This window comes from Protopterus annectens, chromosome 13.part0 (assembly GCF_019279795.1).
Source record: "Protopterus annectens isolate FY-2018-M chromosome 13.part0, PAN1.0, whole genome shotgun sequence".
NCBI classification, from domain to species: domain Eukaryota; kingdom Metazoa; phylum Chordata; order Ceratodontiformes; family Protopteridae; genus Protopterus; species Protopterus annectens.
Window position 1 is genome coordinate 35606780 of NC_056747.1, and position 15870 is coordinate 35622649.

The 15870-nt window shown below is 40.7% G+C and overlaps 1 protein-coding gene across 1 annotated transcript in view; it reads right to left on the minus strand.

The window, feature by feature from the left end:
* Positions 1-15870, minus strand: part of ANKRD24 (ankyrin repeat domain 24) — a 266617-nt gene that overhangs the window by 41885 nt on the left and 208862 nt on the right. Inside the window, 1 exon segment of the mRNA XM_044090602.1 lies at positions 11844-11909. Within this exon segment, the coding sequence (XP_043946537.1) occupies positions 11844-11909 (66 nt within the window).

Here is a 15870-nt window from a genome sequence, read left to right on the forward strand (position 1 = left end):
TTTGTGTGGGACCATGTCAAATGCTTTAGATAGGTCTAGGAAAGTAGCAGAGGAGAGATAGCCATTGTTTTTATGCTGAAGAATAGTGTTAGTAAAGGAGAGTAAGGCAGTGGTGGTGCTATGGTTTGTTCGGTTCATTCAGTTTTGCGTTCAGCTATGTTTTTCCCTGAATCCTTGTAATCCCCACACCCAAGTGATTATGACTACACACTGTAATAAATGGTGTGGAAACAAGTGCATTAAGCCAGGGGTCTGGGGACAGCAAGGACCCCAGAATCCATGGAGGTTCCAGATGGTGCATTTTATAATTTTTTAAACAACCTTTTTCAAGTAATGATGGACAGTACAAAATCAGGATCAAAGGAAGAAATTCTGTCTTGCTCCTCTACTTTGGTTTTTCCTAAATTCTTTCAACACACCTGAACTGACTAAGACCGCACTGTAATAACTAAATTTAGCTGGGGGTTCTAGGGACTGCTGGGCACCAGAAGCCATGTGGTTATAGATGAGGTGAGGTGTATTTTAGACCTTTTTTCCAACTTTTCAATCAATGATGGCCTAAACAAAAATCATACATAAGGAAAGAAATTGAATTGGACTTTTTTATCTCTAGGAAGAAATGAGTTGTATTCTAGGCTTAATTCCTCAATGTTCACCAAATAGCAGTGAACAGTAAACAAAGAAGGCATATGCCTGTCGTGATACATAAATCATATCTGGAAATAGTACCCGACTCTGTACACCCCCTTAAAAAAGTCATTCACTTTCTGTGTATCACCGTCTGGAGTTAAACTGGGATGAAAATTAAGGGACAAATGGCTGTAATCATATTTCAAGTCACTGCTGTCATATGTATGTCCAGTATTCCTCCTCACCCCTACCCGCAAAAGACTGCCATCTTCCATATACCCCTCTGATGTCACACAAAACAGATTTGGTGTGAGATGTGTATATATAACAGAATGCTTCTTTACCTTCCCGAAAAGATAGCCACCTATGTATGCATTTGACGTTTGATTGTGAGGAAAATTAAACAAAATATTACAGGAAAATATCTGCTTGATCATGGCATCACATAATAATAATAATAATAATAATAATAATAATAATAATAATAATAATAATAAACTAATTTTCTTAAGTGTACTCATTAATATGGCCAGACCTAGATCAATTATCTGGAAGTTACTATCACAAAAGAACAGAGAATATTTTCAGCTAACATTTACAGAAAGCCATATTTTTTTTTCTAATTCATATTCACCCTTTAATTGTTAACACCCTTATGTACAAAAAAGAAGTCTGGTAAAAGGCCAAATAGGTTGGCAAAAATGAAATCTTGTGATTTAACTTTTTTATAAGGAAAAAAAACTATTCACTTTCTATGTTTATTAAAAGCGGATACCCTAGAGATTATGGCAAAATAAAATTATAGAATTTATATGGCAGCATAGGTTAAATGTGACTATTTTGCCAGGTTTAAATGACACCATTGTATCTTTAAATTGTGTTTTAAAACAGCATAGAGCCAAGCTTTACATTTTTTTTTGGGGGGGGGGTTATTTTGTTTTTCAACTATTTAATATTATATATTGTTGACTATTTAAATTTTATATGTATATTTGTATTTATTTATAACCGAACTTATAATTGTGAATTAATCATTTTGTATGATTTTTACAGAATGAAATTGACCACATGATTTGGCTAGGTGTATTTAAATTGAGTGAATGGGTTGTATTATTAGTTCTGATAAAGTTCTTGTATGTTTGAGGGATAAAAGCATGAATCTCAATCAATACTGGCCTTTATTTTTAGCCAGTGTGATTAATTTGAGTTCATGGAACTTTCAGAGCATTTTATTGTGTTCTTACCTCGACTGCTTCTGTCCCACAGCATTCCTCTCAGCTGTCAGGAATTCAGTAGAATGTCCTTTGAAGATACAGCCCACCAGTAAACCCAGACGTCATCATCATCATCTCCCTTTTCACATTTTCTACGAGATCGTGGTCTTGTGTCGACTGTCGCCAGCTCTTTATACAGTGACCCTCTCCTACCTTCTTTAACTCTCATGCCTGACTGTCATAGGTTCATAGGTTCATAGGTTCATACTAGGCTATCTGCCCTGGGGCAATTATAAGCCTAGCCTGATTCTGTATGGCTTATGCCACCCCTTGATTTGAGTATACTGTGCCCTTTTTAAGGTTTAGTTTACTGTGCCTCTGTCTAATAGTGACACGAGAGTAATCCCTGGGACAAACCTACGATCCCCCATCCACCTATCGAGATTCTTCTTGAAGAGATTCAGTGAGGTGCTCTGCCTCACATGAACTGGAATTCTATTCCAGAGCGAAGGGAGCCTCTGGGTTATGAACCTGTCCCTCCAGCAAGTTCTATTTATTTCTGTGCTGAGGTTCAAGTCCCTCGAGCATGTGGCTCTAAGGGATTTAGATTTACTGAGGTGGAGCATGTCTATTAATTCTGGATTTGACATAGCTTTGTATGTCAGGCATAGATCGCCTCGAAGTAGATGGTATGCAACTGAGTAGAGCTGGAGTTTTTTTTAACTGAGCAGCATATGGCATCTGTTTGAGACCCTTGATCCTCTTGGTGAGATACTTTTGGGGTCTTTCTAATTGCTGCAGGTGTCGGGTAAGGTACATCCCAAAAGGGGCATTGTATTCTATGATGGGCCTGATGAGGGATGAATAAAGGGCACGATTACCTCTCTTGATCTAGATGTGAAACCCTTCGTGATGAGGTGGACTATGTAGAAGGTCTTTCTAACCACTTTGGCAATGTGGTTTTCAAAGGAGAGATTGCTATCAACTTGGGTCCCCAGGTCCCTAATAACTTTCTCTGTACTTAATGGGTTTCCACCTATGTGGTAATTTGTGGGCACATTATTTTTGCCAAAGGGTATGACTATACATTTTTTGGCATTTAGCTTTAAACCATGGCACTGGCACCAGTTAACTGTCTCTGTGAGACCTTTTTGAAGGATGTTTGTGTCAGCTGGAGAGTTTATTATGGCGCCCAGTTTGCAGTCGTCTGCAACTTGGTGAGCCATAGTCCTCTCATGTTTGCCTGTACCTCGGAAAAGTATATACCAAACAAGAGTGGTCCCAGGACAGAACCCTGTGGGACGCCACTTGTGACTGGTTTCAAGTCTGACATGGCTCCAGCAACTCTCACTCTGTGGGTTCTGTCTTTGAGCCAGTTTGTAACCCATCTTGTGACATAGGCATTTATATTTAAGCTGGATAGCTTATCTATGATGCCCGAGTGGGGTATTGTGTCAAATGCCTTTGCAAGGTCCAGATAGGCTGTGTGGACTACCTTTCCTTCATCTATGGCTTTGGTGACTGTTTCAAAGAAGTCAACCAGGTTCAAAAGGCAGGATCTGCCCTTGACAAAGCCGAACTAGGTAGGATCTACTGTCTGTAGGTCCCCAATGTCTTTGTTTATGAGCTCCATGATGATCCTCTCCATAGCCTTGCAGACTAAGCTAGTCAGGCTTATGGGGCGTCAGGGTCCGTAGAGGCTCCACCTTTGTGGAGTGGGACCACTGTTGCTGTACGCCATTCTGTGGGCACATATCCTGTAGTGAGGCTGAGATTGTATAGCTGTTTTATTTGAGGGATTAGTTCCTCTTGGAGTTCATGTAGGACGCAACCTGGGACACCATCTGGTCCCATGGAAGCAGTGTTTTTTGCTTTGGAGAGGGCAGCCTTCACCTGAGCATCAGAGATGTTTGGGAGGAAGCCCTCTGTCGGGATAGATACTTGCTCTTTTGGGGGGGGGGGGGTTAGTGGAGAAGTTTGCACTGAAGCTGTCTGCCAGGATATTGGCGATGTCTGTGGGTTCAGTGTATTTTTTGTCATTTAGAATCAACTCAGAACAAGTCTGGGAGTTGCATCCCAGGTTTCTAACATAAATGAAAAAAGCCTTATGATTACCTTTGGTGTCCTGTGCAATTTTTCTCTCGAAGCTGGCCTTGGAGGATTTTATGAGGGATCGTAATTTTTTGCTAGTACTGATCAGAGATGCCTTCCCTATTAGGGATTTTGCTCTATCCTGTAGTAGCTTCCTCCTTCTGTTGCACAGTTTATATATGGCAGGGGTCCACCAGACTGGATGCCTGCCTTTGGATGATTGGGTCTGGGTTTTGTTTGGGATAGCATGATCCATGCATTCCTGGAGATGTCCGTTGAATGCGTTTATATAGGATTCTGCAGTTTGGGTTGTAGTTTTCACTGGCCCTGGGGCCTTGAAAGATTCCACTTCGGTTTTGAGAAGTGAGAAGTTCACTTTTGAGACATTTTTCACTGTGGTTTTCTGGGCTGGGGGGTGGGGTCGGGATGTGGACATCCAGTGAAATTAATTTATGGTCTGATCTTACCAATGAGGGATATACTTCTGGTGTGGAGCATAGAGTCCCCATGTTGGTAATGATCAGGTCTAGTATGTTGTCCCCTCTTCTTTCACAAAATCCACCCATTGTTCACTGGATGTCCTCGCTTCCTCTTACCTTCTTCTTGTCTGTCCCAAATCTTCCTCACCAGATTGTCTTCTGCTTATCTACACATGTGCCCAAACTACCGTTATCTGTTCTCTTTGATCTTTTCTGCATTTGGAGCTACTTTGGTTTCTGCTTTTATGTCCTCATTTCTTCATCTGTCCCACAGTGTGCATCCAACTACCCATCTCAGGTACTTCATCTCTATCACCTCTAGCTTCTTCAACTGCTCTGCCTTTACTATTCATGTTGCTGTACCATACAGTAGTACTGGTAACACCACTGTTTTGTACACCTTAACTTTCATCTTCTTTGGCATTCTTCTGTCATACCTACACCTGACACTCTATGCCAGCTGGCTGCAGACCCTCTGTTTCTAACTTCAATATCCTCATTTAGACTTCTCTTTTTCTCATCTATCTCTCCTAGATACTTGAAGCTGTTAACCTGCTCCACTATTTTCCCTTCTATCTCAGTTCTCAGCTTTTTCTGAATTCCTCAATTTGCTGCCATTACCACTATCTTATCTGTACTCAGTCTTGTCCCATGTGTCTTCAGTCTTGCATTCCATTCCCTTATCCTTTGCTGTAATTCTTGCCGAGAGTCTGCTTGTAATGCAGCACTGCCTACACAGAACAACTTTGCTGCCTCCAATGTAGTGCTTCACACCACGATGCACATCCACTCCCTCTGGGAGACCATCAGTGAGGCCAAACACTGATTGTACTTCAGCCACTGGGTCCTTGTACATAGCTTGCACTATATCTTCCAATGTTTTTTGGACTTTGAACCATCACAGGACTTTCCAAATCGGCTTTCTTGAGACCTTGTCATATGCTTTCTTCAAGTCTAGGAATGCCCAGTTGGCCTCTTTCCTCACTTCTAGCTTCATCTCAACTGCCTGTTTCACTGCAAACAATGGCTCAGCTGTGCTGCATCCTGATCTGAATCCAAAGTCCCATCTTACTTCCTCCTATGATGTGTATTTGTTTGTAAATCACTTTCTCCAGAACTTTCATGCAGTGTGACAGGGGTTTGATACCTCTGTATTGCTCACAGTTGTGGAGGTCCCCTTTGTTCTTGTCCACTGGCATGAGTATGCTTATTGCCTAGTCATCTGGGATACACCTTTCTGCCGACATTGCTATGAGTACCCTCAGGAGCCATTTCTCCCATACCTCATCCCATATCTTGATCATTTCTGCTGTGAATTCATCTAAACCGCCTGCTTTTCCTGACTTCTTTTCTCCTAATGCTGTTCTTACTGCTTCTGTGGTGGGCTCCACCTCTTCTTTCATTGCAGGCTGTGAATGGGGCAGTACAGCTTATAGGTTCATAGGTGTTTACTAGGCTAATGACCACAAGGGCCTTTTTAAGCCTAGCCATGCATCCCAAATCTCTGACAAGTTCTGATACCCTTGATAAGTGCAAGCATGAGCCTGGGAGATGAACCATTTACACGTTACCTGTGTCCATTAGAGACACAGGTGCCAAACTAGGGATGAACTTCTGGTTTCCCATCCAATTGTCCAAGTTGCACTTCAATTGGGTTAGGGAGGAACTCTGCTTCACATGGATGGGGAGCCTGTTCCAGAGATGAGATAATCTCTGGGATACATACCTCTCTCTCCAGCATGTCCTATTTTATCACAGGCAAGATTTAAGTCTTTAGAACTTGTAATTCTGGTGCTGTTTGTTTTGTGGATATGCAGGAGGTCCATCAGAATGGTGTCTGACAATGCTCTGTATGCCAGGCATAGATCTCCTCTCAAAAGCCTGTAGGAGACAGAATACAAGGATAGGGCCTTGAGGTGGTATGCATAGGACATATTACTTATGCCCTGTATTTTTTTAGTGAGGAACCTCTGTGGACATTCCACTTGTTGGATATGCCTAGTTAGGTACATACCAAAGGGGGCACTGTACTCAGTGATAGGTCTGATGAATGCCAAATCCAGTAGAACAATGACTTCCTTGGACTTAGATGCCATACCTTTGTTTATAAGTTGCACAACATAGAATGTTTTCCTCATCACTGTGGACACGTGATGATCAAAGGTTAAATTACTATGTGTGTCCCTATGTCAATGACTACTGGGTCAACTCTAACTGTTGTGTTGTCAGTGTGATAGTTATCAGGGATGGATGACTCCCCAAAGGATACTGTTATGCATTTCTTGGCATTTAGTTTTAGTCCATGACTCTGACACCAGTTGTTTGTCTGTGTCAGCCCCTCCTGGAGAACATTTGTGTCAGTGTGCGATTCAATGACAGCTCCTTATTTGCAATCATCTGCAAATTTAGTCAGCCAGAGACCACAGACATTGCCCTTGACTTCTGAGAAGTAAATGCCAAAAAGGAGCAGTCCAAGGACTGATCCCTGAGGGACTCCACTTGTGGCTGGCCTCTTTGTAGATGTGGACTCCACAATTCTAACTTCCTGTGAGCCAGTTTTCTATCCACCGGGTGACATAATGGGTTTGTACCTAACCTCTTGAATTTGTCAACAAATACCCAGGTGGGGTATTGTGTCAAATGCCTTGGCCAGGTCAAGGTAGGCAGTGTGAATATTTTGCCCTCATCCATTGCTTTGGTGACCTTCTTAATGAAGTCCACCAGGTTTAGCAGGCATGATCTGCCTTTGACAAAACCAAACTGGGTTGGGTCCAGTGTTTGAAGATTTGCTATATCTCTGTTGATCATCTCCATGATAATTCTTTCCATGGCTTTACATAGAACACTAGTGAGACTTATGGGTCTGTAGTTTCCAGGGTCTGTAGATGGCCCACCTTTGTGCAGAGGGATGACTGCTGCCTGTCTCCATCCATGAGGCATAAAGCCTGTTTGGAGGCTACAGTTAAATAGTAATTCCAGAGGCCCTGATAGGTCATGTTTCATGCTATTATGAAGGCATCCTGGGATATTGTCTGGGCCCACTGATGCAGTGTTCTTGGTCTTAGAGAGAGCATTAAGGACCTGTTCCCTAATGATAGCAGGGGAGTTATATCTGATGATATTTCCTGAGGGAAGGATGAGGGGGAGAGAGCGGTAAAGTTGGAGCTGAATTTGTCAGCCAGTAGGTTTGCTATATCTTCTGGCTCAGTATAGGTGGCTCCATTTACAGTGAGCTCTGCACACAATTGTGTATTGCCTTTGAGGTTCCAGACATAGCTAAATAATGCTTTATGGTTGTCCTTGGCCTGGGAGGCCAAACTTGGCTCAAATTTGGCTTTTGTAGATTTTATTTGTTCACTGAGTTGTTCGTTTAGTTTGATGAGAGTACGTTTATCCTGCTGGGTGCTGCACCTCCTAATTAGTGCCATGATTTTATTCCTCCTGTTATACATCCAATTGATTTTGTGATTCTACCAGGGTGGCTTGTTTTTTGAGTTAGTTCTGTACTTCTTCCTGGTGGGTACAGCTGCCTCCATACAGCTATTAACATGCTTGTACAGGGTTTCCGTGAACAGTTTTGCATAGGCAGAAGTGTTCTCAGGGTTTATAGGGGCTTCAAATTTTGCCAGGTTCTCACTTAATAGCAGGTTAGCCTTAGAATAGTCCCTGAATATTCCAAGTTTAGACGGGGGTCCAGATTTTATTTTTACTTCAAAGGAGACCATTTTGTGGTCTGACCTTACCAGAGAAGGCATTACAGCAGGGGGTGTGCAGCAGTCTCCCATATTAGTGAGGACTAGATCCAGTATGGTTGCACCCCTGGTTGGTGTATTGACTGTTTGGTCCAAGGAGTTTGTGTTTACAAAATCCAGGAATTTCTGTGCATGTACATTTGGTGTTGCATAGTATTCCCAGTTAATAGGGGGTAATTAACGTCACCCATGAATATGGTATATGGTTGGATGGTTAGTGTTTCTAATAAGTTTAATTACATTGTATGGGTTTCGTGGTTCATAAAGGGGGACCTACACCTTGCAAGGAAGTGGTATTGGATTTTACCTATGGTAATTTGAACATGGATCAGCTCAAGTGCATTGTCCTATTTGACCAGCCTTGAAGTACATTTATTTTTTGATGTAAATAGAGACACCTCCACCTTTAGTTCCCGCCTGTGAAATAGCTGGTCTAAATGTGTGGAAGGCATTATAACCTTGCACTGTTGGTGTGCTCTCTGTGGCTTTAAACCATGTCTCAGTGACTGCACAGACATCAGCATTCTCTAGGGTAAAGAGAGATTCTATGGAGTGGATTTTTTGTATAAACTCCTACCATTGAGCAGTAATACCTTTAGATTTTCTTGGTTTTGATTTGTTATGTCGAAAGTACTTTCAGTTTGGCATTGCCTAAAAAAGGCACTATGGGGGAAGACAATGTTTTAGCTAATATTCAAAAGCCTAGAGGTGCAGACCATCCTTGGCAGAGAGACCATCTCCTTCCATGCTGACAAATACAGTACCCCCTTAGAATGACACCAGAAACTAAGCCAATTATTAAAAAGTCAATCATCTTTTGTTCGTATTGTGGCATCATCCTTGGAGAAGGTAAAATGCTGCTCAATGGTAGGCTCATACCAGCCTGAGACACATATTCCGAGAGCTCCATGATGTCTCTCTTCATATAGTCTAGGGAGGTACGTCTCAGGTCATTTACTCCCACATGGACTATGACTGAGTCATATTGGTAATTGTGGTAAAATGACCTGAGTGCATGTGTAATGTTATGAATCCTAGATCCTGATAAGCAAATGACCGTAACTTTCTCCTTACTCTGCCTGGTGAGAGGGACATCAGTGTGTCTCACGATGGAGTCTCCAATGACTAGAATGTTGGATTGTGTGGTGACTTGCCTTATGGTCTTAGATGCAGAGGCTCCATGAGATGTAGTTCTATGTGTTGATGTGGGTGTTTTGAAAGAGTGCATTTGGGGCTGCTGAGGGTATTTGTTATGTGTGCTTCATCTAAGAGGTCTTTGTGGTTTAGGAACATTACATTTAAGTCCATCAGCATATGTGAGACTGTGTCTGCTTTGAATTGTGCATGATGGGTGCACCGCTTGTACTACTGACAACCTTATTGACATTAGGAGTACTTTTATGTGAGAGCTCTGCCTCTAGTGAAATTGTGTAAATACATCTCTTACATACCATATCAGTTTGTTTGAGAATTAACGGGTTGCCAGTAAATATGAGGCATTTTCCACACTGCCTCAGGATGCCCATATCCACCAAGCTGGTAATGGAGACAGTAGGAAAGTTCATATCCATGACAACAGACTCTTTTTTATTGATTAGACAGTTGGAGTGAGAATATCAATCACTGTTAGGAGTATCCGATTTGCAACTATGTGGACAGTGCTTGTCACTGCAAACTAGTTGTCCTGTATGCAACTAGGTATTGGAGAAATTTCAATTGTGATTTTACAGGAAAAATGTCACTCAAGGTGTCTGAGTCTGTAGAGAGCACTGCCAAACACTTGAGGGGAAACTAATAAGTAGACCTAGAAAATTTAAGATTAAATATTTAGGCAGATATTCTGAGGCTAGAAACAAATCAAGCAGTACTTACTGAAAACAAAGAATTGGCTTGTCAAGAATGATGAAAAGAGGGGAGTCGCATGAATGGCTACTGCCTGGCTACTACTAATGCTGGTCTCAGCACAGCTTCACTCTGTTGGGATACAATGCTCCTTTGCTTCTTCTCTCACCAGAAACAAAATGTTAGCACCAATCCCAAGAAGAGAGGCAGGCCACAGCCTGTTTGGTGATCCACAGTCTTGTCCCAGATGATGCAAGGGTCTGTAGGTTTGTAGCCTTTCTCTGGTAGATGCCTCGAATACCAACCAGACAAAACAGGTACTTTAAGCACAGACACTCACTCTCCAAACAGAAACAGACAGGAATCAATGCACTCTGTTTCTTCTCTCAACAGGATCAGAATAGAAGCTATCACCTATAAAGCAGCTTCTGTTTTTTTCAGAAGGTGCAGAAAGTACTCCTTCCATTTGCATTTGATGCCCCAGTAAGCAAGTAGTACCAGTAAGTTGGTTGTCGCTGATATCCATTATGAAGGATGCCTGATGACTATCTTGTTTTTCTTTCTGTTTTTGCATTTCAACCAGATAGAGTTTTGTGCCATCTACGGAGTTAGTTCCCAGAAGCTGGTAGAGTGCCTATGATGCCTTGCTCTTTGGCATTGCAACTCCTCTCTTAGTATCTTTGTTAGCCAATATTCCAACTCCTCTGCTAACTTCTTTGTCAACCTCTTTGTAAAGCCAGACATTCAAACTTTATATTTTTAATTAAAAAAAGAATCACATTGATTCTAACCCTCACTCTCAGAGTTGCCATTCAAACATTGCAAGGTCATTGAGACAAGCTTCCAATGCAAGTCTTGCATGATGTTGAATGGCTAAATCAAGTGGACTATCTCCCCCTGGGGCACCAGTCACACTGCAGTGGGGCAAGTTTTATTGGAGCAGAGCACAGCATTTTATGTATTTATTTATTTTTTAGAGCAAAGAAACTATGTATTTCACTGCTATCAAAATAAATAAAGTGGAAAAACTGCCCCTCCAAACACAACAACCAAGGCAGTCACCTTATACACACACACACACACACACACACACACACACACACACACACACACACACACACACACTCGGTCTATATAGATATAGATTTAGATATTGATGTGTGTGTGTGTGTGTGTGTGTGTGTGTGTGTATATATATATAATATATATATATATATATATATATATATATATATATATATATATATATATATATATATATATATATATATATATATATATATATATATATATATATAGATATAGATATATATATATATATATATTATAGGAGTGTACTAGGTTAATGGCCCTGGAGCCTTTACAAGCCTAGCCCAAAGGATTCCCTGGCATCATGCCGCCTGACATTATTTCCCAGTGCCCTTGTCTAGCAGGGCCATTGAAAAGATTCCTGGGGTGAATTTTCTATTTCCCATCCACTTGTCAAGATTTCTCTTTAAGAGGGCCAGTGAGGTGCTCTGCTTGACATTTAAGGGAAGTCTATTCCAGAGCACGGATAGTCTCTGGGTTAGGAACCTGTCCTTCAAACAAGTTCTGTTGATTTTGGAAACCCTCTGTGTATTTCAGGGGAAGAACCCCATAGAAACACAGGGATAACATGCAAATGCCAAACAGGCATTGGACAGAGGTCAGGCTCGAACCTTGTACCTTGTGCATGGGAGGCAAATACTTTAACCACTGTGCTAAACGGTCTTATAATACAGTTCTAATATTGCCTGTTGGATAAATAAAACATGGTAAAACACACTTAAACTGAATTGTGAAGACAGTCTTACCTGAATAGCATTGAGGAGGTGCATTCTGTAGATGGACACTATGGCTTTGTGCTGGGTTTCTGTATCCTGTTCAAGAAGACAAAAGAATTCATAGCAGTTAAAATGGAAATGCATTGTGTATCATTTCTCTATCACTTATATGGCTTCCTAACTGAACAGCACTTTAAAAGACATTGCTATGGAACATTATTTCTATCAGACTATGTAGTGCCATGAAGTTAACAGAGTATGACAGCATTCACTGTGTTAGTGTTCTAGATGACAGCAGGCAACTGCTCATTGTGTGTTTAAAACCTCAGACAGTCACATCAGGTATAAATATTCAACGCAGAAATATTTGTGACAAATAATACAGGGTTACAATGGCAGCATTTCAGTAAAAACATCAATATTATTGTTTTAACAATTGAAACATAGTATCTTCTGTTCTTTGTTCACTAATTCCAGGAAATAGCTGGCATGTGACCATAAACCAGGTCCTGCTGATGATACGCCCAAATACCTTTATGTTCGCCAATCTCTGGCTTGCCACCTCTACAGCCAAACAGGATGGAGGTCATGTGCTAGAACCTGCCATTACTGTGACAAGGGGAGCTGGCTCACAAACTTGGAAGTACAGCACATATTTCTCTGCTTGCTGAAGTAATTGTGTGCTTTTTCATTTTCTTTTTGCTCTTCTAGGAGGCATACCTGGAAGGGTTACTTGAGAGTATATATGTGAAAGGTATTAGCATTTACAGTCACCCCCTGCTTCTCCCATTCCATTATGCACTTAACTGGGTAATGTTTTCCCTCCATTCACAGATCCGCTCTAGAAGCTAATGGGATTCTCCATCTTGAGGTGAGAATTTAGCAACAAGAACTAAATTATTTACCAACTTTTGGACATGTGATTTTCTCACTTTTTACTGTGTAAGCTTATATTTGTACTCTATATGAGTTTGCTTGTCCTTTGTGTAATTTACCTCAGAACTGATTTTATTTTTGATTTCTGTTTGTCACTTTTTCCACTTGGACTGAGCATGAAACTGGTCTTTTGAGACCAGTGCTCTGCCCTGAAAAACATACAATAAATGAAAGTAAATACCTAGATTTGGGCATTTGGACAGGTCGAAATTCAAATCAGTGGGAAGGGAAGCTGTATGTCATCACGTCATCACTGTGCCAAACGTATCAGTCCTCATATTTCATAAAACAAGACCACACAGTCAGAATACTGCTATAATCAACATATACAGATCAGTCCTCATATTTCATAAACAAGTAATCTCCGTGGTATCCCCAAAGTCTCAAAACAATCCACTAAAGTGTAGTGGGTCTGAAAACAAAACATTGTAAGAAACTGTTCTTCCACACAGAGAAGTTTCTTACAATGTTTCATATTTCATAAAACAAGACCACACAGTCAGAATACTGCTATAATCAACATATACAGATATGAAAGGAAGAGAAAAAAGGACCTAGCCTTAGTTCATTCCAAGAGCTTCTCTACAAGACAATGGAGACAAAATATCACTGGATGAACATTTTGAGAAAATATCTCTTACAAGTAACTGTACTGTGTTATCACCACAGTCCAGAGTTCTATATTTTTAAAGGAGAGAATATGTAGTGGAATACAAGAAATCATAAACATGTGCAGAAACTACTAAATTAAGTACGCTTGTCTGAGGTATCTGACACTCCTGTGAAACTGCCTTTTACTGATCAGAGACCTGAGACTTCAGATTCAACTTATCAGAGTTCTGTAAGTGACGCAGTCACCTACCATTTCAGGACTTGTCACCTATGAGGACCTGTCACTTACCAGTTAAGGACTTGCCACCTATAAAGACCCCGTCACCTACCAGATCAGGACTTGTCACCTACCAGTTCAGGACTTGTCACCTATGAGGACCTGTCACCTACCAGTTCAGGACTTGTCTTCTCTGAGGACCTGCCACTACCAGTTCAGGACTTGTCACCTATGAGGACCTGTCACTATCAGTTCAGGACTTGTCACCTATGAGGACCTGTCACTTACCAGTTCAGGACTTGCCACCTATGAGGACCTGTCACCTACCAGTTCAGGACTTGTCATCTCTGAGGACCTGTCACCTACAAGTTCAGGATTTGTCATCTCTGAGGACCTGTCACCTACCAGTTCAGGACTTGTCATCTCTGAGGACGTGTCACCTACCAATTCAGGACTTGTCATCTATGAGGACCTGTCACTACCAGTTCAGGACTTGTTATCTCTGAGGAACTGTCACTACCAGTTCTGGACTTCTCATCTCTGAGAATCTGTCACTTACCAGTTCAGGACTTGTCACCTATGAGAGCCAGTTATGCTGCTTGGAGTGGTGACCCATTCCTGCCATGAAATTATTACTCAGTATGGTGGGCTTGTCAGAAAACACTCAGTACTGGAGACTGTTCATGATGTCTATAATTAAATTAAATATAATTTCACTGTGCTTTATAAGCTGTCTATTGTCCCAGGACTCACTAGTATAAAGACAACTTTGAATCATTTACAAAAAAGTATTATAATATATGTATATTGATTGCACTAACCAAATAAAAAGGTACAGATGGCACACATACATGCAAATAGTGAAGCTAAGTAATATTTGTGACCCAAAATGTGTAAATAGGCTACTGTTGTGTTTAAATGTAGTCAGTGTTTTGTTGAACTGTATTTGCTATTTTAAGAGTAGAGCAGACCCTGCCTATATTAATAAACACATACTTGTATAAATGATATTTAAAGATATTATAAATTGAGAACTGAGGTAATCACAAACATAGGGTGGTTAGGGTAACTTAGTATCCAGAAGAGAGTCCCCAGGAGAGAGAACCAAACAAAGTTTAGAATAAACTTGGAAAATAAGATGGAAAACATTTCTGCCAGAAGGAATCCAGAAAGAGAGCTATTACATTAGGGACTTTTACAGTAATATAAAGTTAGATAAAGGTGCTGGTTGTGTATTTGTTTAAAACTACATTACATTACTTTACTTTGTTAGGGAGAACTTGTCTTATGTGCACTTGTATATAATAAACTGTACTATTTTTATAAACACTAGCGGTTTCAGCTGCATTCAGTTTTTACATATGTGGATTGTGCACATGTGGTTACTGGGCTATTGACCTGATGGTTTTTATAAGCCTAGCTGTGTGTACCCAATATAACACTAGTGAACCTCAATATAAAGGATTCTGCCAAAACTCAAAATCTTAGTTAGCAATGACTGCCTGTATCTAGGAGGGTAACTGACTCAACAAAACTGAAATACTAATAAAATAACACAAAGAGAAGATGCAGGAATAAAGGATAATCTCTGTTTAATGTCCAAATCAAATAATAATGTCATCCAGGAACCTCCCATATAGGAACCAGCAATTGGGAAATTCTGAGGTGAACACTTGTCAGTTGTTCCCACTGTGCCAAGACAACATTGGTGAAGATTGGGGCGCATGCAGCACCCATAGCTACCCCTTTCGTCTGCCTAAAAAGCCAGTTCTCAAAAAATTAAAAAAATATTTTCCAAAACTACTTCCATAAGAGCTTGTAAGGTCAAAATCTTAGTGTGGTCAAACCCTGAGTTTCCACATAAAAAAATCATAAAACAATTCTATCCTTTCAGTATGTGGGATGACTGAAAACATATCTTGAATGTCTATGGTGACAAACAGTATGAGGGATGACTGGAAACATATCTTGAATGTCTATGGTGATAAACAGTATGAGGGATGACTGGAAACAGATTTTGAATATCTATGGTGACAAACGGTATGAGGGATGACTGGAAACAGATCTTTAATGTCTATGGTGACAAATAATAAGTTATCAGAATATAGCCCATTGTCAACCCTGAACAGGAAGTCCCATGAATCCTTATAAACATGTCTATGCCTGAATAACACCCCTTTTAACTGTTGATCAGGGTACTTTGCTATAAAAAAGGTTTTAGAGGCCTTGGCATCCACAATTGGCCTTAACGGTGGATCAAAAATGTTTTAATGAATTTTTGGGATACCAAAA